We start from the raw sequence: 27,792 nt of genomic DNA, 5'->3' as shown, positions 1-27,792 counted from the left end.
TTTAAAAATTTGCTTTTTAGATCCTGGGCCACCCGTGTTCCTTGCTGGTGAAAGAGTGGGCTCTGCTGGGATTCTGCTGTCATGGAATACACCACTGCATCCAAACGGGAAAATTCTTTCCTACATTGTCAAATATAAAGAAGTCTGCCCATGGATGCAAACAGCTTATACACAGGTCACAACAAAGCCAGATAGTCTGGAAGTTCTCCTTACCAGTCTTAACCCTGGAACAACTTATGAAATTATGGTAAAAGTGTTATGTATGCATCTTAGTATTTTGAATTCTGATTTATTTTAAATTGTGGGAGTTCATTGTAGGTCCATAGAAAGTTTTCTGAGGGATCTTTGTTATGTTGCCACATAACAAAAGTGTTTACATTACTGTTTTTTGCATCTACTTGAAAAAAAATTCAGCTTAAAAGTAGTTTCTTCTATTGATATTCTTATTGACATATGGCATTATGTGGTAAAACTTAAATAGCAAATGGTAGAATTTTCAGAAACATCTAAATCATTTCTCATCTTCACTGAGATTTCATCTTTCAAATCACAGGTGAACTTTGGATATTACGCATAGATTCCTAAATCATCTCAGTCAGATCAAAAAAACGTGCGTCCTTGTTTCTTTGATTTTAAATTTTAGTAGTTTACAGGCTACATCTAAACAGATATTCAAGCAAGAAAACTCCTTCTTAAACTAATAAAATTAGCCTGGTTTCCTAAAGTCTTGGAGCTTTACCTAAAATTATCTCCTGAAATTAAAAGTGCCACGGTTTTCCATTCTCTTTCCATAGATTTTATTGCCTAGATATAGAGTGATTATCTACTGCCATAATCAGTAGACATATTTTCATGACTTCTACATATGGAACTTGTTTACAGTGGGATTAGGCACTCCTGATCCATCCCTCTGAACTCTTCAACAGTAAATGACGTCAGGTGCACAAAAGTTAACTGCTATTCTCTTGGCAACCTTGGAGAGGTTCCCCTTTTCAATATCAAGTATTAGATGAGATTATTTGTTTGACTTGCTTCATTGCATATCACGTAAGTTCATACAGCACAAAACTATATAGAAGATAGAAGTTGACCAGAGGAGGAATAATGCTGCGCAGGGATCCTTTGTAAGGGTCATGTGTGTAAGAAAGTAAAAATGTAACTGTGTCTGCCATTGTGGGAAAGTTGCTCAGCATGAATCTAGTTCTGATGCCCATGCTGGTAAAAGCCAGTGTATCCACAGCTGGAGAATTGTTCATCCTTTGATCTCCTGTCTCCAGTCATCTGTTAAAAACCACCACAAAACAGATCCCCTCCCCAAGGTTGCTGTTTGATAGAAGTATTTTCACTTAGACCCTAAGCAGATCAATCTCCTCAAACAGATGACATTGCTAAGAGAATCAGTTTGAAATTAGGGGTGCCTTAGTAGCTCTTGTGTGGGGTTCACTATTAAAAGAATTGGAAATTCCATTCTTTGCTCCGTACATGAATCTTCCCTGAGAAAACCGTGAGGCATTTTGATTTTTTTTATTGAGCAACAATTTGGCCTTTGTTGATATATATGGGAGGCAATAATTTCCATTGCTGGCTCCTGAAACATTGGTCTTAGAGCAGAATTTGACTCAGTGACTTTTGACTCACTAATAAACACTAAGGTGACACAGTTTTTGTATCTCACAGGTGTGGACAAAGAATGTGACATGTTTTCCTTCTCTTGAGCAATTTCTTGTGGTTCTTTGGTAGAGTCTGTTGTATCATTAAGAGTAGCTGTTGAATTTTGTATAAGTGAAAACTCTTTATTGTTTTAGGGTATCTGGCTTGATCCTATTGTGAAATTCTTTGTGGTAAATACTGTGACAGTCCAGTTCAATATAGCTTGTAAGTTTTGAGCATGGATTTCCAATCTGTTTGTAACAGCCCAGTCTTAATTTCTTTATATCTAATAAAAACCAAAACAAACCAAAATTTTTTTAAAGGAATAGCAGTTACAAATGTTAATTTTTCAATTGCTGTAGATGGATAATTTTGGACAACTGATCATTGATAATTTTGTAAAAATATGCATCGAAGATTTTTTCTAAAATTAAATAATTAGTGACAAAATAATTGAAAGCATAAAATTTAAAATAGCTTTCAGATGTAATCTGCATCTGCTTGAACCTTGAATAGTACTTTGTTATCTGCATAGTAAACTGTTCCTTTTTAAATGTTTCCAAGTTTTTTTCTGTAATGGCTTTTTGTGGCAGTGTTCTCTAGACATTACTCTATGGCTTTTTGTGGCAGTGTTCTCTAGAAGTTAACAGTACATTGAGTAAGCATTTATTTTCACTTCTCTTCAAAGCTAATCAATGTTTTTAGCTGACACCTTTACCATGCAAATTTTAACATCTTTATTTCATAGTAACAGTTTTCTTGAAACTACAGCTATGAAACAGGAGTTTCTATATCCATCTTAATGCTAGTTTTTCCTCCTGAACCCTTTCTACAATACCTAATTTGAGAAGAGATAACGAAAAACAATATTTAGGTGAGGACATAGCTTTATAAAATGTGCATATAATGTATATTAAATACTGTCAGGCTTTTCTAATTGGTTTTCACCCCCCTGGAGATCTCCAGGCAATTTCCTCAGCTATTGCAGATACTGTAGAATCAATGGTTAAGGACATTTCAAGTTGTTCTCGCTGTGATGCAGAGGTAGGAAGGGTTGGCTGGAGTCATGAGGTGTGTGTGTATGGGGAGGGGCTGTTTGTCTGATTTAGGAAGGAGATAGCCAAAGATTCAGATTCTCCTTAGATCCTAGATGAAGTCTTCTGTGCCTCCTTGTATTTCTTTGCTGTGTTTGTCTGCTGTGGCTTAGTCCTTTTGCTTAAATCACTTTACAGCCTTTGAAAGATGCACCATTTAGTGTCAAGAAGTGATTAGAACAAGCTTCCCTTTCTGATCTGCAGGCTCCTTCTGCTTTCTTTTGCCCTGTTATCACTTGTGTACTGTCTGTCACTTCTACACTGATCTGCACTGAGTTTTTCTCACCCTGTGCTCCCCACAGTCTACAAAGTCAGCTCTCTCAGCACCACTGCCATACCTTTGTTGACTGACATTGGCAGAAGGGAATGATTCTGCCAGCTATAACCTTGCTGGAGACCTTTTCACTTTGCTTCTTCTTTCACACACCTGTCACCATCACTGTTGGAATTTTGCTCATGTTTTACCTTTTGTTGTCTCTTTCACTTCTTTTCAAAATAAGAAGTGAGACTTCGTTCCTCTTTCTAAGTATTGCATGCCATGGCCCATCACTGAGTTGAATTGTCACAAAGTTCTATACTGAAGAGCAAATAGCATTGTCATCTTGTTTATCTCTATAAATTCTACTAAAATGTCAGGGTACTGCCCTTCAATGGGAAGACTCTGCTATGATCATGAGCACTGAAGCACATCTACCATCAAGTTCAGAAGTTCCCTGACCTATGGTCTTTCTCTGAAAAGACATGCTTTCCTGAGGGAGACTGACCTGCCTTTGTTATCCTTCAGGAGACAGAGAAATAAAAGAGAGCCTATTTTCCTTTTTCCTCTTTTAAGTTACAGTAAGTAAAATGGGAATGCAAACACTGGTTTAAGTGAATTGTGGTAAGGGAAAGCTGTGTTACTGATGTTACTCTTGCTGTTGAATTTAGCATAAAATAGGGACTTGGCACTTTTGACTTGTGGATATTCACACGTGGTTTTCTCAATTTCTTATGCTGTTTCTTACTTTTCCCCTTTTATTTTTATTTACATTTAAATGTTGACTATAAATTAAACAACACAGATATAAAAGTTATGTTCATTTGTATATTTGTAGTTTAAAAGCTAAAAGGTGAATCTCTGTGTATGCTTGAGATTTTCATATTCCCTGAAACTACATACCCTATAGATGCCCTAATGTGGCTTTTTTGGTTTTTCTGTTTCTGTGTAGGTTGCTGCTGAGAACAGTGCTGGTATTGGAGTGTTTAGTGATCCTTTCCTTTTTCAGACTGCAGAAAGTGGTAATTTTAATAAAGCTACTAATTATTTTAACTAATGCTGCTCTAATTTGTTCAAGTAAAGTATCCATGGAAAGTTTTAAACTTGGCCAAGTTCTGATGCATTTAGAACAAAATCCTAATTCTTTTTGTATTCTCTCTCTCATTGGCAAAGGTGCATATTGTTCTATTTGCTAGCAACAGCATTTAGGGTGTGCACATATGGGTGTTTCTTGTGTGCAAAGTCTGTTTCCTTTGGGGTTTTCCTATGCCAGTTTCTAGGTAGTCTGCTTCCAGGAAGCCAGGCCACAGGAGAGCAAAGCTACCTATCAAGTGGACCCATCTGCTACTGCCTGCAACAGTACCAGGAGACAGACTTTGTTGTGGGATCCACATATGTGGATCTGTATTTGTTCAGTTTTGGGTTCTAAGCAGCCCAGCACATCATGCATTTTTCTAAATGTTAATGTCTTAATTCTGAAGAAAAAAACATAAAAATATCTGAAATGAAAATATGAGTTGATGGTTTTGAAGATTGACAAATCATAGTCTGAATTTGCATAATCTATATTAATTTAGTGTTTGTGGTCTTGCTTGTGCTCCAGGAGCAGATGTGTCTTGGCTGAAGAGCTGGCACCAGGCCAGTTATGCTAGGATGAAGCAGTGTCAGTGGAATACAGAATCCATGCTGCAATGGCAGTGAATGTCCCTCTGTGTTTAGGTTGCTTTCTGTTTCTGTGCAAACTGCAGAGTGACAGCTCAATTGATATCAAAAAATCATCACTCTGCATGAGATTTCTTATATAATGCAATAATTTATGAAACCAATTATGAGAAGGAGTAGTAAACTTGCCACATGGAACTATGCAAAATCACTATTCTTTGTTTGTCATTGCTGGTAGAAAACCATATTTCTGTGAGCTTTATTATATACTCAAGTTTGAGAGGGCAACAGTAGCATTTCTCCTTATGAGAACATATGCTTTTAGCTTTGATGCATTTTGCCTACATGTTTATTCAAGCCAAAGTCCCTTATAATGTAAATAATTGGAAGGTCTTTTCAAATTCTAAGTGAGAGTTATGTGTCACTGACATTGCATTTATACTTTCATCTTCTCAAAGTTTTTTTTGTTTTAACTTTTGCTTTGATGGCTAAAGAAAGCCAAACATCTTGATCAGCATGTGCAGTTCAAAGTAGGAAGGTTACCCAGAAGGTAAAATTATCTAAATATAAAGACTGTGGTCTGGGAGGAGGAGAAATTTTTTTTTGCAGGACCTAAAGCACAAAATACAAGGCTTGGAGGACCTGTCTCAGTTCACCTGTGGAAGAATCTATGATTGTGGAATGCTTTATTTTTTAACGGAGTGTGAAAAGCTAATCCTTTTCTCCATAGTACTAAGGCTAACTATTGCAGGACTTGCTGCTGACCATGCCACATGCAGACAGGATTAAGGGAGAGCCACAGAGCTCTAACTCACAGGAAAGTTCAGATCTCATGTAGAACCTCATTTTGATGCTGCATCTCATTCCTTAGTGCTGGGATTGATACAGATGCCCTGACAAAGGGCTGCAGAAACTGCCACTGATACAAAAAACACCATTTCTGCAGTAATAGTGAATATTCTGATTTAATTGAGTTATTTAATGCTACCAAAAATCTATATGCGGCTGAAAAGATGACACCGGTAAAGCAAAGTAAAACACTCAGTGTTGTCAGATGCTCTTAAACAAACAAAAATGGCAAAATTTTGCTACTTCTGGCAAAGTAAATGACTTGCTTCTAGGAAGAAGATTTTTAAATTTACCAAATCAATTACTATATGATTTTGAGACTAAGATAATTATATTTCTCACTTAAACTAGACTGAAAAATATCTGGTTGTATAGCAGCTGCTTTATATGTGTTTGTGAGTGATTGTGTCTATTAGCTTGAGGGTTTGGAAGCTAGAAATGGCATTACCAAAAAGTTTATCTCACTGCTTTTGTTTGTTTTGTTTTCCAGCTCCAGGTAAAGTAGTGAATCTCACAGTTGAAGTCTTAAATTCTTCAGCTGTAAATCTCATCTGGTTTCTCCCTCGGCAACCAAATGGAAAGATAACTAGTTTCAAGATTAGTGTGAAACATGCAAGAAGTGGAATTGTAGTGAAAGATGTCTTGGTTAAAGTAGAGGACCTTCTGTCTGGGAGGTTACCAGAATGTAATGTAAGTACTGTAAACCTTTAAAATTAGAAATAGACTCGACCCACAAAGTGTAGTTTTACATTTGAATTTTGAGACATATGGAGGCTTGCTTTTCAGAACAATTCCAAACACCTTACAAACTTAGCCCCAAGGCAGGATATAATGGTTCAACAAAAATCTTCGTGTTCAAAAGAGATAAAAAGAGTGCTTTTCATTGAAAAGCTCAGTTTAGTCAAAGTCAAAATGTTAAGAAAGGTTCAATTTGGCATCCTTTTAACAGAAAATCACAAAACGTAATTTTGAGTATTTCAGCTTTCAATTTTTTAAAAATTTTTATTTTATTTTATGCAGTATTCAATTAGAAAAACACAAGAATTTGTGGGGGGCTTGTGGTCAGTGCAGACATACAGTAATGTTAATGTCCTATATTTTACGTCGTATGGTAATGCTTTTTATATTCTAAAAGTAAGATTTATTCTGTGTATCATGTTTCAACATTTTTTTAATACTTCTCATATCAGAATAAATAGACCCATGATTAGCAGTGATTTTCAAAAATGTTTGTAGCCTAAATTGTTCTTAATGTAAACATTCCTTGAAAATTTTATGAATTTTGACTATTAATTAGATTCAGACCTGTAACACTCCAGACCTGTGACCATTGTATGCCTGTCAGAATTTCTTGAACAAAATTCTCTTTTTTAGCATTTATTCTACTTTTTCTTCTTACTCTGAGCAGTGTTGCAATTACTCAAATGTCAAGTTGCCTAACTTTTTTTTTTTTCCCCCAGTTTGCTGGGATTAGTACTTTTATGAAAAGTGCAGTTTTAAATGACAAGAATTATCATAACTTTGGTCTCAGATTTTATTTAAAACATCATCTTAGGCATTGTGAAGATTCCTGACCGCAGGCTGAATTAATTCAGCACTGAGAAGGCAGACTGCCACCTACTGAATCATCAACTTTGGTTATCATAATGTCTAGCAGTTTTTCAAGGTTGTTTCTTGACAGTATGGATTAAGAAACCCAGGTCTGGTTTTAGCTGTGTTATATAGATATATGTATGCTATGTATGTATCTGCACATACATACATAGAACATATATGTGATGTAAAAGGGCCTCACTAGGTTTTTATTAAGAGAGACTGAACACTGAAAATGGAATCTGGGAATAATTAAATGAATCCTAGAGAATTGCCTCTGTTCAGTCAGATTTGAGATCTTTTTGCATAAGGGAGAAAAATACAACATGGTTACTAACAGGATGTGCTAGCACTGTCAACCTAAATTTGGAAATTGAAGTATAAAAAGGAGAACCAATTTATGGCAATTTTTTTTCAAAGGTGGTCTGCCTTTTTTGGTCTACAAGTATTTACAATTATAAGTTATAGATGCAGCTTATCATGTTTCATATTTTGTCTTTATAGGATAAGAGTGAATCATTTTTGTGGAGTACTACCACTCCTTCAACTACTTTTGGGAAATCCACAATTCCTGCACAGACTACAGTTACACCAAATACAGAGGCACCAAGTCAGATGAGCTCAGTTTGGAATGAACCAATTAGTTTTGTTGTAACTAACCTCAGGCCATATACCACCTATCTTTTTGAAGTCTCTGCAGTTACCACTGAAGCAGGCTACATTGACAGTACAATTGTCCGGACACCAGAATCAGGTACATACTCCTATCAAACGGAAATAAAGTTCTCAGATTTATATGAAAACTTCAAAATACCCGTTTGAATTTCTGTTGCAAGATACTTCAGTCCGATTCTGTATTTGTCTGTATAACACTTCTGTATTTGCAGGATTACTTAATTTTACCTGATGGAATCAACTGAAATTGTATGCAACTATTCATGTATCTAATAATGTATGGTGAGTGGGAGTTCAGTTATTATGAAAAGTCAAAATTATGCTCAGGACAGATGAAATTTTATGAAAAACAGAATAATTGAATACCTGCTAATAATGGCACAATGGAAGGAGAATTAAAAATAAAGATGAAGGGAAAAGGTATCAGACATTGTATTCAAAAAGTATCTGATTGTGTGCATAGCAATGCACCTAAAGATTCTTTGCCTTTGTAGTACAAATAAAATTCCTCTCCTGCAGTTCCCAATCTGGACCCATTACAGAAAGCTGTTCAGTGCTGAAGAAATCTTCAAGCACTAGGTGAAATTGGTTTACCTGAAATATACTGAGATGTTAGAATTAGAAACAAAGGTCCAGGAGCAGGAGTTTTATAAGGGTTTAGGTAGTGGACAACATTGTTAACAGAGCCATATGAATAAGGTATTTCAGAGGAATGTTATTCTGGCTTTCTGTTTGCTGGTACATCATTCTTTTGCTTGACACACTTTGAAGTTACTCGGTCCCCTGTCATACATCCAAAATTCATAACATTGTTCAGATGAAAAGAAATTTTATATTCTCCTAGAAATGTTCATTTGAATTGCTTCGATAGAATTTAAATATTCTTAGTTTGCTGCTCAGACTAGGGTAAAATTTTGGACAGTTTCTTTTCTAATGATCTCAGGACTAATTTCTGGTGATTTTCTTAACCCTCTTGTCATCCTAGAATAGGTGCACTGGTAATAAGAACACACTGGGAAGTGATGAATAGCTTATGCAATGGGGTTTAGTTTTGCCAAATACACAGTAAGTTAGCAGGTGTGTGAAAAGTCTGCAGTCCTGGCATACCAGGTGCCTGTACATGCAGGGTCTGTGAAAAGGGAGGTTGGCTTTCTGGTCAGTGTCAGTGTGCATGGGGCCACAGGTGCAGTCAGCCCTCACAGTCCAGGACTCAGTATGTTCTTCCTCTTAGAAGCACACAGGTACACCCAATCTTCTGGATCTGCCTCTATTAGATCTCCACCTTATGAGCATTTAGATGCTGTTAAAGTGCTCCCCTGTGTGTCCTTCATGCCTGAGTGCCAAGGAACCTGTTTGGACGCTTGCTGTAGAGTAGGTTGTTGATTTGTTAGGAAAATGTTACGAGTTAATAGATGCTTTGCCTCAATATTTTTATTTTCTTATCTTTCATTTGCTTCAGTGGGAAAGGTGTTTTTATGTGCCAAAGTTTGTATATATCTGTACAGTGTATAATACAGTAAAATTATGATTTAGGAGTGTTGCTTTGCAGCTATTACAACAACTTCTCCCTTCAGTATCAAGCACCATGATCCAGACTTTCTTTAGTTACTGAAGTGCACGTCCCTTCTTCAAACATCTTGGTTCTTACAATAATCTCATTACTGTCACACTAGCCACCCCCTCCAAGCTACTAATTTCTCATATCACCAAAATGTCACATTTCAATCCTCCACTGCAGGGTCTGAGATGAGACTTGAGGGAGAGGAATTGATGGATCATAGTTTGTGACATCAGGTGGGATACTGGAGGGTGCATTTATTTCAAATATATTGGTTACAGGCTTACCTTTTGGGATAGTAGTGTATATCATTAGTGCTGCAAGAAATCTTCAATATGAAATGTTGTCTGTATGAAAAATTAACCTGTTCAATGAAGGAAAACTTACCTGATGTGAGCTCTGTGTTGCTGAACATCACAATCATATTTGAACGTCTTCTGTATGTAATCTATATCATGATGAAGTCCATGTTAAACTTGGTAGAATCCCTGCCATCTTTGTCTCTTAAGGATTATTTGCATACTATCAGCTCTCTTGACACCTTTTCTGATCATTACTTTAAAAAAGTAATTAAGTCATTTTAAAATGAATTGTCTGATATGGAGTTATTGAAAATCCTAATATAAATTTTTATGTTCAAAAACTGTTTCAAATATTGTTTAAGTTCCAGAAGATCCACCACAAAATTTTGCCAAGAGCAACATTACAGCAAAGTCTTTCTCAGTAATGTGGGATCCACCAAACATAGTAACAGGAAAGTTTAGTTATAGAGTTGAGCTCTATGGACCATCTGGTAAGTCAGAACTGATGTTTCCATTTAATTTTCCTTTTTTTTTTGTGATTATTTCCTTACACTTGCATTCTTGCTGTGCCTGCCAGTCAAAAAAGAATGTTCAAAATCAGTGTTATGTGTCCTTTTTACTATTAGATGCTTTAATACTTTATAGGTTACTTTTAAGGGAAAAGTCTGTCCATCATGAGGAAAAGTATAAAATTAAATTGACACTAGATATTCTTAAGAATGGAGAAGAACACTCTCACTTCCTCACTCTTTCAGGGAGATGACAGCTAAGCTTGCAGCTGAACTACTGTGCTTATATATCCAAAACATTCTGCATCCCACCTTTACTCTTTCCTCTTTTTGTTAAAGATTTCTGATTGATTTTCATTCCTATGCATTATGCAATTAAATGTATGAGTCTGTTTTGATGTTTTTGCAATTTTTAAAATTCAGACATTTATAGATAAAGAAATTATAGAACTGTCTGTAGTTAAGTAAGGAGTTTATTAACTGTATTCTAATGTTTTTATGGGATGACACAGTACAAGCAATTGAAATGATTTTATTTTAAAAAATTCCCTTCCTCTTAAAACTCATAGCTTCTTGAGGTGGCTTTTTTGTTTGTTTGGCTGGTTGTTTTTTTCAACAGACATTCAGTATTATACCACTGAAGTTGATTGTAAATTAGCTTTCGCCCAAACAAATTTGGCTTTGTAGCCAAAGTAGCTGTGGATTGTTTATATTTTTGAGCTAGAATCTCTTCATTTTTAATTCCAGGTCATATTCTGGATAACAGCACAAAAGACCATAAGTTTGTGTTTAGTAACCTCGTGCCGTTTACAACATATGATGTGTATGTTGGTGCTGAGACAAGTGCTGGGGTGGGGCCAAAGACTAACCTTACAGTTTTCACTCCTGCAGACGGTAAGTAAGCATAGAGAAGTGAAGTAAATGGACTGTACATAATAAAGGGTTTCAGTTTTCCCTTCAGAGCCTTTCAGGTACTTTGCAAAGGAGATAATGGGTGTGTTATAACAGTATTACAAGAGAGAGAGATTAAAAAAACAAACCCCAAACAAAAGAAATTAACTGAAAATTATGATGTCATTTATTTCTCTGTTTTCATCCAGTTCATACACTGTCACTACATTTATCGGCTATCAGAAGCCTTCAGAGACTGTGAAAGAAGCAGAGTTTCTTTCTGAATTAAAGCAGTTATTTTTAGATCTGGTGGTTAAGTTGCAGGGGCCTCTCTTTCCCGTTAGATGGCAGCAAGTGGAAAAGAAAGCACAGCGCAGGATTCCCCGCAGTTGGTTTGTTCGGCCCTAATGTTTTTTGTTAAACCTCTCGTTTGACTAATTCTCACCAAATCCAAGGCACTGTACCAGTCTTTAATGGAGCCACCTTACCAAGGACCAGAGCTCTGAGGCAGACCCAACGCTGAGATCTTGTACTGGTGCAGTTAAGTGCTTGGTTCTGCCTGTAAGATCTCTACTCTGTGGTTCGGGAGTTTCGGCTCCCAATAGTCAACTCACCAGGTTAGAGGCCTTTGCTGCATGGAAATGAAGCTTTATCTTACAGGTATGTGAGATTGTGCAGGATTATTGGTCAGCACCTGAGGATGCAACCAGAAAAAAAAGGAGATTCATTATGTAATAGACAGGTGGCTCTTTCTGTCTTATGTTTATGGCACACAACACAAATTTTGAAAATCGTTCAATTAGTGATTGCTGCAATGTTTGCTGTCAAGGTGTAACACTGGGAGGAACACCTAGCCTAGTTTATTGTGTTCTTTCTTGAAGGATCAGCTTTTGGTAGCTCTCAAAGACAATTTCCAGAGATGGCATGCCTGAGTACAGTCATGCTCATCTTGTGTCAAAATGTACTGTCAGAAGCCAAAGGGAGATTCAGTGGGTTTCTTGGGGTTTTTTAGAGTGGCAAAGAATGTCTCAGTGCCAAATCTACAAATCCTCACCATGCAAGTAATTTAAAGATTGTCTTTTACTGAGGTGTATTAAGAAAAATATATTCTTCATACCAAATCTGAATATCATTCTATTGAATATAAACGTGTATTATCTGTGGCAGTCCTGTGGAAAGTACAGTACCATTAAGACTGGATAGTTAATGAAGAAATTAATCCAAAACTTGTTGTAAAATGGAAATAAACAAGATGTATCACATTTTTAGTTTTTTTTCAGCTTTTTACTTCATTCTTGTATGGTCTTGATTTTAGAACTAACCTTTCATTTTCAAATAGACCTAAGATTCAATATAGGAAGATAGCAAAGGTCTGCTTGATTTCAATGCACTGACTTCAGTAGAGCTATTTTGATTTACATCATCTTAGAATCTGACCATATGCATGCATATGTCATATATGTCGAAAAACTACGTGCATATTTTTAGAACCATAAGTTGTTTGCTAAGAGAACATGTGAAGTAACTCTCTACCTGCACAGCATCAACTCAAAAGATAAGGATGTGAAATTTTATTAAATGCCTATGTACTTTGCACACAGTGCTGAAAAAGCTTGTAATAATGACAGGTGTTTAATTAAACCAAGTTTCTTCTTGAATCTTTAGTCCCAGGTGCTGTATCAGATTTACATTTAGCAGAAGTGGAAGCCACATATATAAAAATTGTTTGGAGGAAGCCGGAACAACCTAATGGAATCATTACCCAATACAGAGTTAAAGTACAAGTGCAGGAAACAAATGTAACTCTGGAAAACACTATTCTTGGAGGAAAAAATAAGGTATTTGAAATTATTTTTTAAATATGGATTTCTCTGCATGGAATTAGCCACTATAGATGAGTTGTCAATGCTTTTAAAAGACACCTTCCTTGCTCAACCCTCAGACTGAATTTCAAAAAGATTCCAGTAATGCTGTTTCCACAACATGAAAAAATAAATGATTCTGGCAGAATGATCCAGACTGTCTGAGCTACTGAAGGCAGGAGAGCATAGTCCACAGCCTTGTCCTGCTTAGTCCTTGAGTTCTTAGCATTGTAGGGTGACCTAACTGTAAGATTTAGGTACCTAGATTGATAGAGAGCCACTCAGCCAAACCTCTAGAAGATGTGGATATGAATCCTGTGGAGAGGTGAATTCAGTAGAAGCTTCAAAAGGCTGATTAAGTGTTCTACTAGCAAGGCAGACACCCCTAGAATTGCTGCCCCCATCTGTATCCTTAAACTTACATGTGTGATACTACATGCTGAACTCCGTGCTATGGTTGCATACTAAGGGTATCTGCACACATCTATGGGATCATATCTCTTTGGGGAGTTATGCCGTCAATCAGTCTAACTTCTGGACTTTGGGTGGTGATGTGCTCTACATGCTTAGAGGGGCAGCTCTGAGTATGCAGCACAGAACTGTAGACCCCCTAGCAAACATTCAACTCAGGATTGAGTCCTTTCTGAGACAGGATTTTTTGGTTTGAGTTTTGAATATAGGTGCCCAAAGTTTGCATAATTCCTTTTTTTTTTCAGACAATGATGTCTTTCACTGGATCTGAATCGGAATCTAAGTTTTTGATGTAAATCTCAATGAAGGAGTTCACTTTCAAGTTGAATGGAATACATTAAATAGAGCCCTGGAGTCAAACATTAAATAAGGAGTAAGGGGAAAAAATTAGGATAAAGATCCATTCATTAAACCAGACAGGCATCCTTGGAAAATCAAAGTGTATAACTCTATAATTAAAGATTGTATCATGTACAGACAGAAAAAATGAAAATTGTCTGCACAGAAATGTTTTAATGATGGAATTTTCTAATTTATAAGTTCTTAGTGTAGCATCATTGCTGCTTTATTATAGTTGCTTGAATATAATTTTCTAATTAAAACCCAGAACTAATAATAAGAATACTACCTTGCTTTATTTAAAACCCCATTGACCCAAGCTTAGAGCACCTATGGGATTTGAACTGTCAGGTCCACAATGCTAATGGTACTCAATAACTAGTAGCAATAAAAGGCTTGTGTATTATAGTGGAAAAGCCTCATAAGCAAAAATTGTTTCCATGTGAGCTACTGTTTTGCTATAAAATGCTGGTGAAGATGAGCTTTTACCTCTTGATGCTTAGGTGAGGTTGATGCTATATCTCTGCCTGTGGCTAATGCAATCCTAATTAAGCAGGAAAAAAGCTGCTTTGCCCTCCCTCCACCTAGAATCCATAGGGACAGAACTAATGTGTATTAGTTACATCACTGTAAAAGCATCTCTTTCTGGCAGTGAGGTGGGCCATGTGTGTGAGTGGGAAGTGTTCCAGATGACAGCAGAACGATTTAGAGACACTGGAGTTCTGGATTTGGTCCCAGATTCTGAAGGGGCATAATGATTTGGTTCTTACACACCATTTTGTAACTACGCTCTAGCCTCTCTCTCTTCTGCTTTTGTTCCTCCTCTCTCTGTTGTTCTTGCTCTCCTTATATCTACTGTCAACCCTTTCCAACATTTGTTATTTGCCCCTTCTGTCCTATGGACCCCTATATCACTTACCTTCCTTTCACTCTCCCTTTTCACATATATACTCACTTATTTTTCCTCTCCCCTTTATTTCATTAGCTTCTACTTTTCTTCCCCTCCACTTATTCCTCCTCAGTGAGATAGTCAACCAGTTAATCCTTTTCTTCAGGGCCTGATTAAGAGCATCTGAAGTCCTCTTGTTTTCAATGCCTGCTACCCTGTTTCAGAATGTGCTTAGTACAAATAGAATGTCCCAAGTTCAAACATGTATTTATTCGATATAGCTCCAAGGATATAGCATTAAAGGCCTTACTCTAAAATTGCCACTTTACTATAAACCCCGTATTTTAAGAAATTCAAAATAAAAAGTGGTATTTGATTAAACAGTAATCAGAATAAAAGGTTGTAGGCTGCTGGCAGCTGAGCTTGTACATGTTAAAGATTATATTTTGCAAAATTAGTGAATGCGATGAAAGATAATATTTGTATGCAAACATTTATATAATGTGTGTATATATGCATAAATATACGAACACTATTTCTATGTTCTGTAAAAATTTAATGAAATAATTTAGTGATTCTGAGATTGGTAATTCTTTGTATATTTCTAATTTTTAGTATGTGATTGATTCTTTGGAACCATACACAATAAATGAAAATGTCAAAGCTTCTCCCGCTTTGAATTCAATGGAAACAATCAATGATTTATATGAAGGTTCGGCTGAGATGTTTTCCAGCATTCAGACAGATTCCCCAGTAGTATTTACAAGTGTATCTGGTGATAATTTTCCTTCTATAAATGGACCTGCAGAATTGCATTCTGATTTGGGTAAGGTATTTTAGGATATTTTTCAACCTGCTTCTTTGTTCTGAAGGACCCCCATCACTGTCCCAGATAGGATCTTCAGCACATGGTTCAAGCAAATTATAAATGGGTCATTTGCTGGAGTCAGATTTTTTTCACTACCAAATAACCTTCTGAAGCAAATGGGAATGCCACACAGGCAGGAACTAGCCCCTTGTCACCCATCTGACCTTCTTCCTAGTGAAAGGAGCACCCGAAAGCCATCAGCCAAGCTGCATAGACAATCAGTTATTACAGTTGCCAAAGCAGGTGTGATTGTCAGGGATTAACATATCTCCAAGCCCTTCAGAGACCTTGATTTCTCTCAGCCTTTTGACTAATAGGTTTTCAAATGTCAGTGAAGGTAAATAGGTCAAAAAGTTACAACTTTGCTATATGGGTTACAAACAGGTGGAGATGACCCCATGACATGGTGATGTCATTAGTGAGTACACTTGTTCTGTATTATCAATAGACCACTGTTTCTTTACCAAGTATGGGCATTTACTAATCATTAAGCAGGCCTCAGTTGACAGGCAGGGACCTAAAATACAACTCCAAATTTTTACAGTGTTTTGAGCAGTGGGGAGAAAATAAGGTTTTGTTTTTTTGATTTTTTTGAATTAAAGTCACTAAATTCCTGTATATACACCAGTATCTGAAACCAGAATTTAATCCATCATTTTAAACTGCACTGGGTATTTTCTGTACTGTGTTTATCCTGAAGAATCTGCTTTGTCAGACAGAGAAAACATGCTGTCTTTTAAATGTAAATCTTTTTACACCCTCATGCAGAGCTATTGAGTTACTAAAAGATGTCTGTGTTGTCGAAAAATATATTTCAAACAGCATGTTTTGATCTAGCATACAAGTATTATTTTATAGTACTTATTATAATATTATATATAGTTAAAACTCTTGACAGCCAAATTTTCAACATGGTCTGCTGATTTTTCAGTGCCTTCCTTTTAATGTCAGTCTCACAAAATTCTGAGCCTGGTACTCAGACATGTGAAGCACCCACACTTTTTCATGTTGCACTGGCATAATGACTGCTTTATAGCAGATGATTTTGGCCAGCACACTTGGATTGTGGCTGACTTTGAACTTTATTGTAGATGCACCTAAAATTCTGTGGGCATGTACAACTTGTTCATTCTGCTGACTACAACTCTTCTGCTAAAAATACCAGTGTGAAGGGATCTGTGAAGGCAGCCTTCTCAAGTAGAGTAGCTATAGCGCCATCGGGAGGGCAAGGAAGAGGGAATGTGTCTCAGTTAAAAATCTTTTAAAACCCCCCAAAAGGTCCATCAAATCATGATCCTGAAATCACTGGAGAGACTAGGCCATGTACAAATGTACCTTTTCCTAGTTCCTAGATGATTTCTCACAAACCTCGCAGTTTTACTTGTTGCCCATTCATTCTTTCACCTAGGCTAATCTACCTATTGTACACATGAAAATGGACCTGTAATAGACTCCTTTATGGAGTTAAGAGGTGGAGTGTAGACTTATATTTTTATTTTTGTAATTGCCATGAAAGTTAATTCTTGTACAATAAAATAGTTCCAGGTCATTGTGTCAAAGGGAGTTTAGAATGCATAAGGAAAAAAATGAGTTTATGAGTAAGTAACTGTTCCTCTCAATTTACTCACAGATAATCAGTACACCATCAACATTTTTGATGAAGAACTGTCATATGCTATAAAGGGCCTCACACCTTTCACAGATTACACAATTAGTGTGTCTGCTTTCACTGCTGTTGGAGAAGGACCACCATCAGTTCTTGTGGTCAGGACACGTGAACAAGGTGAAGTGTTGTTACTCTGTCAAAGTTAACATACTTGGATTCCTTCACTGAATATTTGATTATTTAAAAATAATTTATTTACACTCATATTTTTATGTTTTTGTTTAAGTTCCAAGCTCAGTACAAAATATATCTTACAAGAATATCACCTCCTCCTCTATTTTGCTGTATTGGGATCCTCCAGCAAATCCCAATGGGAAAATCATTCATTATACTGTTTATGCAATGGAACTGGATACAGAAAGAGCATTCCACCTTACAACTTCAAACAACAGCTTACTTATGACAGGTACAGTGTCATTCGGTTTAAAAGAGATTAAAATTTAAAATTGCAAATACATTATAAAAAATTATTTTTTCCAACTTTATATAATGTAGCCATTTCCAAAGTAGATGGATTAACTCTCACACATCCACACACATAACACTGCATGTAAAAGCAAGGCTGGGACACTACCGACAGACTAGTCTACTGTGGCAGAATATCTAGGGAATGTGAGATGGGAGAAGAGGGCAAGGTAAGAGGAGCAGGAATTTGTGAAATGTGTCAAGTAGTAATTTGTGAAGTGGATTTCTCCTTGCAATTTTTAACTCAGCCTTATCTGTCCACATAGGTAAATATTCCTTAAATTATCAATTCTTTTTCAGACTTGAATTTCTTCCAAGTCTGATATTATTAATATCTGATATTTGTCTGATAGTAATAATATTTTTTTTGTATTTTTAGGTGATAGATTTGATAATAATTGAAGCAAATGCATCCCTCATGGGGTTTCAGGCATTTTTTAATGCTAGTTATTATTTATCAGATGCTAGCTGTTTATTTATCAGAGTAATGATTATAGAATAACACCACATATTTGTATGTACATATGTGCATCCTTTGTTTTGACAAATTCTTTAAGCTGTTTACAGGGTTGAAGCTAGTTGAATTACATTCAAAATCTGTTGATTTAACTGCATTCCTATTTAGATCTTCCCAAATAAATGGTATTATACATATTCTGTGTTTTATGTGACAAATGTGTATAAGAACTCTTAGAAAGTATCTAGTTTTATTGTTCTATGAGTAGCTATGAGGAAACAAATATGCTTAATAAGACAACAGTCAAGATTTTTTTATTCAATCTTTTCAGGTTTAAAAAAGTACACAAACTATAAAATGAGAGTCACAGCCTCTACCTCAGTTGGAGAAAGTTCTTTATCTGAAGAGAACGATGTTTTCGTGAGAACCCCTGAAGATGGTAAATACATTGTTTGCAATGATGATTTGTTTTCTGTACTGATGTTTGCATTTCTTCAGAAAGGAGGCTGGGCACATACATAAAGTGGGGAACAAAGTGTATAAATAAAATCAACGTTATTAGTCTTCTATCAGTCAGTGTCTTCATTCAGACTACTATTAGGTAAATGCTAGAAATAACAGTGAATGCTGCAGCATGAACAGCAGTTAACTAATTTCAACTGTGATAGACAAATGGAAGGAAAGGTGCAGAGCTGAGATTCCTTCACTGTAAACAACATGTCCCTAGCACCCACAGGAACCATAATCTTTGTGACTCCATTTTATTTGTTTATATTTTTTTAATGTTATGTGGACCTTAGGTTGGTTTTGAAGCATCTGGACCCAGATTCAACAATTCAGAGGCCATATTGCTATCTGAAAGCAGAGATGCTGATAAAGTGAATTTTTTTACACTGAATGGTATTATATGCAGTTGGTTTTGTACAGTTTGGGGCTTTATTGATTTTAAGACTGATCAATAGCTGCAATGTAGAGTATAATAGTACTTTATGAAGATTTCTGGATCTTGTTGCTTGCAAGGCAGTCTCAACTCATGAAGGCACTGGGGCAGAAGCTGGAGTTGCCATTGACCTCTACAAAGAAAACATAGGCATTTGATTTACAGAGCAGAGTTATGAGTATAAATCTTCTCATTTGTATCAATTTTGTATTTTCCCAGGTTTCAGAAAAGTTATTTCCAGTCTTTATGAAAGGCATACAGAAGGAAATAGTCCATTTATCTTTCTCAGTGCCAAATAGTTTATCATACAAGAAAAATAGTTAAGTGTCAATAAAGGAGAAAAAAGGATTACAAGATCATAGGGATTTGTGCAGTTTAGATGATTTGAAAAACTACCCTAAATACCAAATTAAACAGTGAAACATAGAGTACTCGCAAATTTATTTTTTTAAAAAGTTGCATCCTTCTATGCTGTTAGTTTTTTTGCAGAAGAAAAGCATATCACAAGAATCAGAAAACTACTTAGCTAAATATTTTTTCCTCTGAAAGTTTACAATTCCTTGCCTTTGAGTGGCAAATAAAATTTTCAGAGTAGAGTTTCAGGCCAACAGTGCATCTGTTTGTAAGAGATCCATGCAAGGCTCGAGGCAACTAGTGAGAAACCCACCAATAATTCCTGCCTCTTTGTAAGGCTATGCATAATTATTTGTATTCTTGTTTTTGTTCTTTAGCTTTCCTGAGTCAATTTAGGCTGAGATTCGTGTCTCCTAAATTTAGCCAACCTAGGAATGACACCTTGTTTGACTCTTGAAAAGAGAGATACCTCCAAACAAAAGATTCACTACAAGTGTCTTAGATAACCTGTGTTAATATGGAAGACACTGGACTGTTGCATTTAAATACTTTACCATTCCAGATAAATTGCAAAATGCATTTCAATTAAAAATTAAGCTTCTTCACATGGGAAATATTCATGTGGGAAGTCTTGTCATCCAGAGTCGCGATATGTTGCAGTCAACACTTTCCATTCAGATGCTCAGAAATCAGGAATGAAAGTGGTTTGTGAGACCTTTATAGAAAACAAAATTCATGATAAATTCTGAAATATCTGAGTATAGCTATTTGTACAGAAACTGAATCCTACAATCCTGGATTTGTAGTCTGTATTTTTTTCAATTTTATAGACACATTATCTCAGGGGCGAAGTGATGAAACTTCAGAGGAATCAAAGTTGACATTCAGAGCTGATTTTATTCCTAAGTGCAGCCCACTCACACCTTCAACACTTCCATGCCTTATTAGCTCACTGAAGTCACATGAACTCATACATTGCCAGTAGATTTAGCCAACACACTGCCCCTGAGCAGAACTTGTTTTGTGCATGACCTTCACGCCAGTGCATGCAGGATTTACACTGGGGTCACTAAAGGGAATTTAGTTACAGTACATGCAGTCCCTTTTTTGGTTCAATAGTTGATTGAGTGAAATAAGAAGGGTGCTTATTTGTGTGGAAAGCAATAAGAAGGCTAAATTTAAAGAAATGAATATGAGGAAGACAATGAGGTGATCTGAAGGATCACTCTGCATGAGATCAGTTTAGAGAAGAGATTTTTTTTTTCTGTAATAAATGTAGTTTTCAATAGATTTAAAAGTGGATGAGAAGAGAAATTCCAGAAAACCTGAAGTGTCATGATGCAAAAAGACATCTAGTTTTATGACTGGAAAAAAAGACTTACCAAAATTAACTGAGATAAAAAGTGGTAAGGCTTTGACAAGATGAGTAAGAGAATGAGTGTAGCCCTTTTGGTACAGTTAGCTAATCTAAATGTTACGATCCAATAGGTCTATAATATCAGCCCTCTATTCAAATAATTGCAAGGGGTTTTTTTCTGATTTCTGTATTGCAGAACCAGATTCCCCACCTCGAAACATAGAATTAATAAATGTAACTGCAACAGAGATAAATCTGAGATGGTTACCACCTGAGCAGCCAAATGGTCTCATAACTCACTACGAAGTTCTGTACAGTGATTCCAATGACTTTTTTATTAAAAATGCCACATCTACAACTATATCACTAAGAAAAATGAAGCCATATACTCTCTACAACATCTCTGTAAGGGCATTCACCAGACTTGGCAATGGGAATCAGTCATCTTTCCCACTTCTGGTGAGAACTTCTGAAACTGGTGAGTATATTTTTCTTTTTTTAAATGAAAATTTTACACAATCAACTGCTTTATGATCACCTTCGGTGCCCATGGGATAAGTTTAATTAATTTTAAAAGTTTTTTTTGCTTTGCAAAGCAGTAGGTTAGAACGCTGTTTTTCTTTTTTATATACAAAGCAAAACAGCAAGGCCAGCTGCTATGTAAGAGATGGGGAGCCAAGAGCTGAGAGGTTCCCTGGGCCAGCTGGGCAGGGGCCTCACTAGACAGGACTGGTCCCACTAACCTGTTAAGAGAGCAGGACAGATTGGGGGTTGGCAGCCAGGGGCAGTCTGGAGCCCACATTGCCAAACACTTCATGTTGATGAGACAGGCCTGAGGTCAAGCCAGGAAAGGGAGTGAGCAGGTTCACTGACACTAACCAAGTCACACACAGCCCAGTGACAGGGCAGGTCTGTAGTGGTGGAGCCAAGCTGAGGCCAGGCTGTGATGCCAGTCTGCAAGTCAGGGACTAGATCAGTGGGTCCATTGCCAAGAGCAGCTGTGACAGCAATGTAGCAGGAGTTGTAGCTCACACGGGGACAAAGCACAAGAGCCCCAGCTGAAAGCAGCTCCCAGAGGCCAGTGGTCAGCCCTGGCTGCAGCCTCCCTACAGCATTGCCTGGGAGTGTGTCATGAGCAAGAAGGCAGCCTTTGACTACACTATTGCTAAGATGGCCCTGAGCCCCAGCAGTCAAACCTCCAAGAGGGGAAATGCTTTCAGGGCCCTTACAGCAGTATTTAGGCTCTTTTTTCATATGAGTATTTATAGTGTATGTGTAGATCACCCAGGGAAAACAAAGAAAATCACAGAATCAGTCAGGTTGGAAGGGACCACCTTATCCAACCTTCCTACTTAGGCAGAGTCATCCTAGAGCACATTGCACAGGATTGCATCCAGATGGTTCTTAAATATGTCCAGTGAGGGAGACTCCATAAACTCTCTGGACAATCTGTTCCAGTGCACAATCACTTGCACAGTAAAGAAGTTCTTCCTAGTGTTCAGGTGGAGCTTTCCATGCATCAGAAATGCATGTGGCTGATGCAAAGTGTAAATTGTGGTGGCACAACATGGAAAATCTCCTAATAATAACTAACTTGACAAATTGCCATGATAGTTCTGGAGTGTTAGAGGGAAAGCTTAGTGTCATGCTCCAAATTTTTTTCATCTGGCATATTAGGATTATTCCTATCAGTTACATTTTTTAAAAATCACCTTGTTACAGTGTATCTCTCACGTTTTTGTTCTTCAAATTCAGCCTCCTTTAGAATGTATTTTATACCAAAAAAAGGATACAAATTCAAATGTTTATAATGTGTTTCATTTAAACCAGTTTATAGAAATGCTTCACAAACCAATGAAACTGACTGACTGAGTATCATTTTTTTCTTCTAGTTCCTGATTCTGCACCAGAAAACATAACCTACAGGAACATCTCATCCATGGAAATTGAATTATCATTTTTTCCGCCATCCATTCCCAATGGAATCATAAAGACCTACACAATATATCTCAAGAGGACTAATGAGACTGAGCAAAGAGTCATAAACACTACTTTTCTGACACTACGTATTACAGGCCAGTATATAACGATCTGGAATTACGACAAGTGTAAATTGTTCTGAGGAGTGTTCAACAGAGAGATGTAGATAAATTAGTTCATTGGTTGGACATGATCCTTCTTGTCCTTATGTAAAGTTATATGTTTCCTGTCCTGAGAAATAACCTGTTATGTCCTGCTGTAATGTGGTGAAATGGGCCACTAACGCTACAGAGTCTAACATAGATCTCTTTGTATTTTAGATGTTTAAAGTACAAGGAACTTCAATAGATATCTTTGCAGGTCTGTCATTGTGACAAAGTAAACTCTCAAGTCACCTACATATCTTTCTGATCTTATTTTGGATAAAAACACTCACCTTTACATCTATTTCTAAGTTCTGTCGTTATTACTGAGGCATGACACAGGAGTTAATGCTGAGAGCACTAAATTTTCAGAGCGCAGTTTCATAGACAAACTATAAAGCATTCTAGGAATGTGAAGTATAAACTGGCAATTAGGGCTTTTCCCCTTTTGTATAATCCTTTGTACCCAAGTTTTCCTAATGCTTATTTCAGGCTCTAATGACTCAAGTCAGTGTAAGTCATAGGCCTATTCAGCGCTTCAAAAATACTTATGGTCCATTAAAAAACTAATTTGTCCCACTGAATGGTTGGTTTATTGAATTATTATTCTTTATTTTAGATTTAAATAAATATACAGAATATACTGTGGAAGTGTCTGCTAGTACCACAATGGGGGAAGGCCTTCGTAGTTCACCTCTGCATATACGAACTGATGAAGATGGTAAGTCAGAACAGAAGTTGCAATGCATCACTGCCTACCTGTATTCTTAAATCATTCTTACACTTCATGTCACATACGTGTAAGTTCTATGCACTTTTTGGCAATTTCTCTCTATTAATGTCTGTATCTATCTATTTACACACAAATGCAATTCAATTTCTCTCTATTAATGTCTGTATCTATCTATTTACACACAAACATCATCTATCTATCTATCTATCTATCTATCTATCATCTATCTATCTATCTATCTATCCATTTAACAATACAAGCTATATGAAACAGCAGAATTGCTGTGCATGGACATTTGGTCTTACCAATATCTGATTAATTTGCAGAACTTTAATTTGCTAATATCATTTTAATCTAATACACTACATGGAAGAATTAAATACTGTGATTGGTTTTTCAGACATGTGAGAGCTGAGGAAAGGGAAAACCATAGAAAGGCAGCTTGAATGGTCCAGGGACATTTCTGTGTTTTTTGCCTTGGAGATTTTTGGTTTGTTCTAAACAGATGGATGGGTATAAATAGATGTAGAATTATTAATTGATGATAACAGATCATTGCAAATCTCCAGGATGTTGGTGGACTTACATTCACACTGTCAGTACTAAACATTTGCTCAAGAGTTATGTTGCTGGAGCAGACTCAAAACAGCTAATTTGGATAAATCCATTTTTTGCATAGAGTGTTTTTCTTTAGAGCAGTGAAGTTTTTATTCCTTAGCAAAGAAAAAAAACCTCTGAATAAGAATTGTAGAGTGAACTAGGTATGCCAAAAAGACATAACATTCACTGTATAACAGTTCTTTTATTGTATAGTCACTGAGAATAATGTAACAATTAAAACACTAAATACAGCTGTCAACATTTTCTGCTAGTAAATACACTCACTGAATTCAGTGAACCTTTGTTCATGAAAATCTAGAAATTATTTTTTTCTTAAATGTAATGAGTTATAAAACCTTTATGCCAACTTTCAAGACAGTGAAAGAAGGAACAAGAACTGATAACTAATGTTTATAATACAACACATGTTCCTTATTCACGGGAACACAGTGTTCCAAGCTTCAGACCAAATGTTTCATAGATTTGCTAATAGTTATGCTCATAGTCTCAATTTTCATGCATGACTACAGCTATGACCTGAATTTTTAGTGCATGATGCTCTTTGGTTTAATTTGAGAAAAACAATAGTAATTCTAATATTACTTCATAGTTATACATAGATCCATGAATCAAGATGAAGAAAAATATTTATTTCTCAGTAAAATGCTAATACAAAGCTGTATCACATATGCGGACATGGGTATATTTTTCCTCAACCAAATTAATAAAAACTTTAGAATTAAATCAAACACGGTATGCTCTTTGGTTTAATTTGAGAAAAACAATAGTAATTCTAATATTACTTCATAGTTATACATAGATCCATGAATCAAGATGAAGAAAAATATTTATTTCTCAGTAAAATGCTAATACAAAGCTGTATCACATATGCGGACATGGGTATATTTTTCCTCAACCAAATTAATAAAAACTTTAGAATTAAATCAAACACGGTATAACATTTTATTTACAATTTTTTTTTTCCCTACAGAATTGTGATACGGTGTCATGTAGAGTTCATCTTAAGATGAATTTTAAGGGCCACAGGCAAATGCCTATCTTCATGTTTGCCCTTGCAAGTTGTAAAATGTATGAATGTGGTGCTCATTTGATGGAGTGGATAGATTTTACTGCTGCCTGGTATCCCACGATTTTATCATCTCCCAATGCCATGCTTATCCATTTTTCCACCTTTTGGTGCTTTGTATAACTCTTTACAGCACCTCTTTTTCCTCAGGGGAACAATTATGCTGTATTTTACATGTCTTCATACCTATAAAGCTCTTGCATTTATTAGAAGGGCGAAAAGATTACAGCAATATACTTGGATGGTAGGTGAATCTCTGTGACCTACCCATTGCTCTGTTTTCTCATGAAGTACTTTTTCCATTGAATCACAGAAACAGATGTTCTAACACCACCATGCAAATCTTCTTTTATCATCTGTCAGAAAAAGGAAAAGAAGCTGTGCCTTAACATTAGTTGGTGGATACTGTAGCGGTGTGGTACAAAGTTCACTTTCCATCACAAATAATTAAAAACCTATTTAAGGATGCTGCATATCCCATTGATCTTAGCTGTTTAATAAGTTGTTGTGTCCTATTCTCTCATTTTATAGCTCCGACTTCTCCTCCAGAATCCCTCTCTGTAAAACAGTTGTCGGGTGTCACTGTGAAGTTGTCATGGAAACCTCCACTGGAGCCAAATGGAATTATCCTCTATTACACAGTTTACGTCTGGTAAGATTTTCTGGAAGTAGTTCTGAGGATAAATATTCATCTGTAACCTATCAGGAATGTTAGGCTTTTCTTACACAACGTGTTGATTACATGTTTTTAGAGAACAAATATTCATCCAGCACCTAAAATACTAGACTTTTGTATATGCAAATTCAGATATAATGAAGTAGCTGAAAATTTTCAACATTTTTCTAAAGGTTATGTCGTAAGAAATGAATGCAAATTTAAACTAGAGCATAATGCCTATTTTTATTATATTCTGATTAGGCCTACTGCAAGGCACAAGCACATGTTGAATTGTCAAGGAGATTTGAAATAGGCTTAAAATAGAGAAATATCACCTCCTTTTATAGAAAGTGTGTAAGAGCAATGTTCAGAGTTTTTGTATGTGCTATCATTTATGTCTACTGTTATATTTTGTCTTTATTACATTCATAGCAAATGAGCATTTTTAACAGATATTTTTCATGTACTGTGTTTTGTTATTTTTCTATGTATCTTTTCTTTTTTTCCTATTTTTTCCCTCCTGTCATCCTTTCTGGGATATTTTTTCACCTTTAAATAGTAGTTTTGTCACTTTAAAACTTGCAGCTTTTTCCTATTTTCTGCATAACATAGTTTGGTCTAGTGACATGCCATCACTTCAAAGATCTATGTAAAGCTTCTACTGGGAGTGAAAAGATTTGGCTATTGATCACATTTAATACATTGCATTTATGCTGTGCCATTTTATTGCCACTTATAAGATGTGATGTGCAAATCCTCAGTTGTTATATGCACCCTACTATTGAGCTTGTAGTTATTTTATTGTTACTTGATGGTTTTGGGTTAGGGTTTAGCCTCAATTCCTATTGACCTTTTTCTAATAAATTATTCTAGTTATGTTGGTGATAAAGTGTACAGGGGTGATCTCTTCTTTCCAGAAAAGTTAGATTTGTCTTGTCTTGTTACTTCTACTGTATTGGCAATGCCTGTTGCTCTTTAACTACAAACCCCATTAAACTGGTGATTGTTCTCAAGCTAGAGAAGAGTTACTTCATGGTAAGGACTATGGTTTTGATACACACTGTGTTCAAAGACTTGAGGTTATACAATGTTTCATCCTTATATTCCCTTATAACTTACTGCTTTTGTTATTATGACTAAGGATTTAGTAAGAATAATTTTTTAAACAAATTCTTAATTGATCCATCTTAATAAATATGGTTAAGCAACCACATAACCTTTTGCAGTAAGTCTTGTCCAATATCCTTCTGTATTCTCCTTGCTCTGTCTTATTTGTCTTTACTGTGCCATATCTAAAATTAGAGAGGCATTAGGTATCGTGTTAAGGCAAGGACATTAGAGAGAAACTCCCATTGCCTTCAAAGGGGCCATAACTTCACTGCTTCCTTGGGGGCAGGAATGGTGGAGGAAGGAGAGGAATTTTAAGCATTTAACAGAATTGTCTATATAGTTTCTTAAAATGCATTGCAGGGTGAGATTTGACAAGGCAAACTGCCATGCCATACAGTTGCTTCTTTTGGGAGGTATTCAATATATTTGGGGGGAGATTGTTAATCCCAGTGCTTCTCAATAAAGCAGGGAGATGAAGGTTCTTACAGATGTTAAATAAATGTTCCTTCATTTAAATATTCTGCACTAGTTATAGAGAATTTTGTAGCCTTTTTTTAGCTGATTTGGAACAAGAATCCACAACTACTATAATAGAAAATGTAATATCTATAATGCTTTCACTGTTATATTTCATGAGGTACAGATGATATAGTACCTGTGTTTTTCAAGTGAAGGTATGCAGATTCTTAAAGCATCTCTTGTCTGAGTTTCTGAAAGCTCTGATTTAAAACTTTATATTATTTTTTATTCAGTAAAATTCCTTGACTTAGCATT

General features: G+C 36.1%; 1 protein-coding gene across 1 annotated transcript in view; it reads left to right on the top strand.

Annotated features, from left to right (window-relative positions):
• Positions 1 to 16: 16 nt before the first annotated feature.
• PTPRQ (protein tyrosine phosphatase, receptor type, Q) overlaps positions 17 to 27,792 on the top strand; it is a gene marked incomplete at both ends in the record, with an annotated part of 61,354 nt that continues 33,578 nt past the window's right edge. The window contains 15 exons of the mRNA XM_009084652.1: positions 17 to 247; positions 3,953 to 4,022; positions 6,002 to 6,201; positions 7,609 to 7,858; positions 10,002 to 10,130; positions 10,896 to 11,042; positions 12,705 to 12,877; positions 15,216 to 15,426; positions 17,099 to 17,251; positions 17,361 to 17,540; positions 18,388 to 18,495; positions 20,904 to 21,185; positions 22,600 to 22,782; positions 23,450 to 23,551; positions 25,782 to 25,902. Coding sequence (XP_009082900.1) covers positions 17 to 247; positions 3,953 to 4,022; positions 6,002 to 6,201; positions 7,609 to 7,858; positions 10,002 to 10,130; positions 10,896 to 11,042; positions 12,705 to 12,877; positions 15,216 to 15,426; positions 17,099 to 17,251; positions 17,361 to 17,540; positions 18,388 to 18,495; positions 20,904 to 21,185; positions 22,600 to 22,782; positions 23,450 to 23,551; positions 25,782 to 25,902 — 2,540 coding nt within the window. The remainder of the gene's footprint in view (positions 248 to 3,952; positions 4,023 to 6,001; positions 6,202 to 7,608; positions 7,859 to 10,001; positions 10,131 to 10,895; positions 11,043 to 12,704; positions 12,878 to 15,215; positions 15,427 to 17,098; positions 17,252 to 17,360; positions 17,541 to 18,387; positions 18,496 to 20,903; positions 21,186 to 22,599; positions 22,783 to 23,449; positions 23,552 to 25,781; positions 25,903 to 27,792) is intronic.

Source organism: Acanthisitta chloris, unplaced genomic scaffold (genome assembly GCF_000695815.1).
Source record: "Acanthisitta chloris isolate BGI_N310 unplaced genomic scaffold, ASM69581v1 scaffold26450, whole genome shotgun sequence".
In the NCBI taxonomy this organism is placed as follows: Eukaryota; Metazoa; Chordata; class Aves; order Passeriformes; family Acanthisittidae; genus Acanthisitta; species Acanthisitta chloris.
This window is presented reverse-complemented; position numbering and strand designations above follow the sequence as displayed.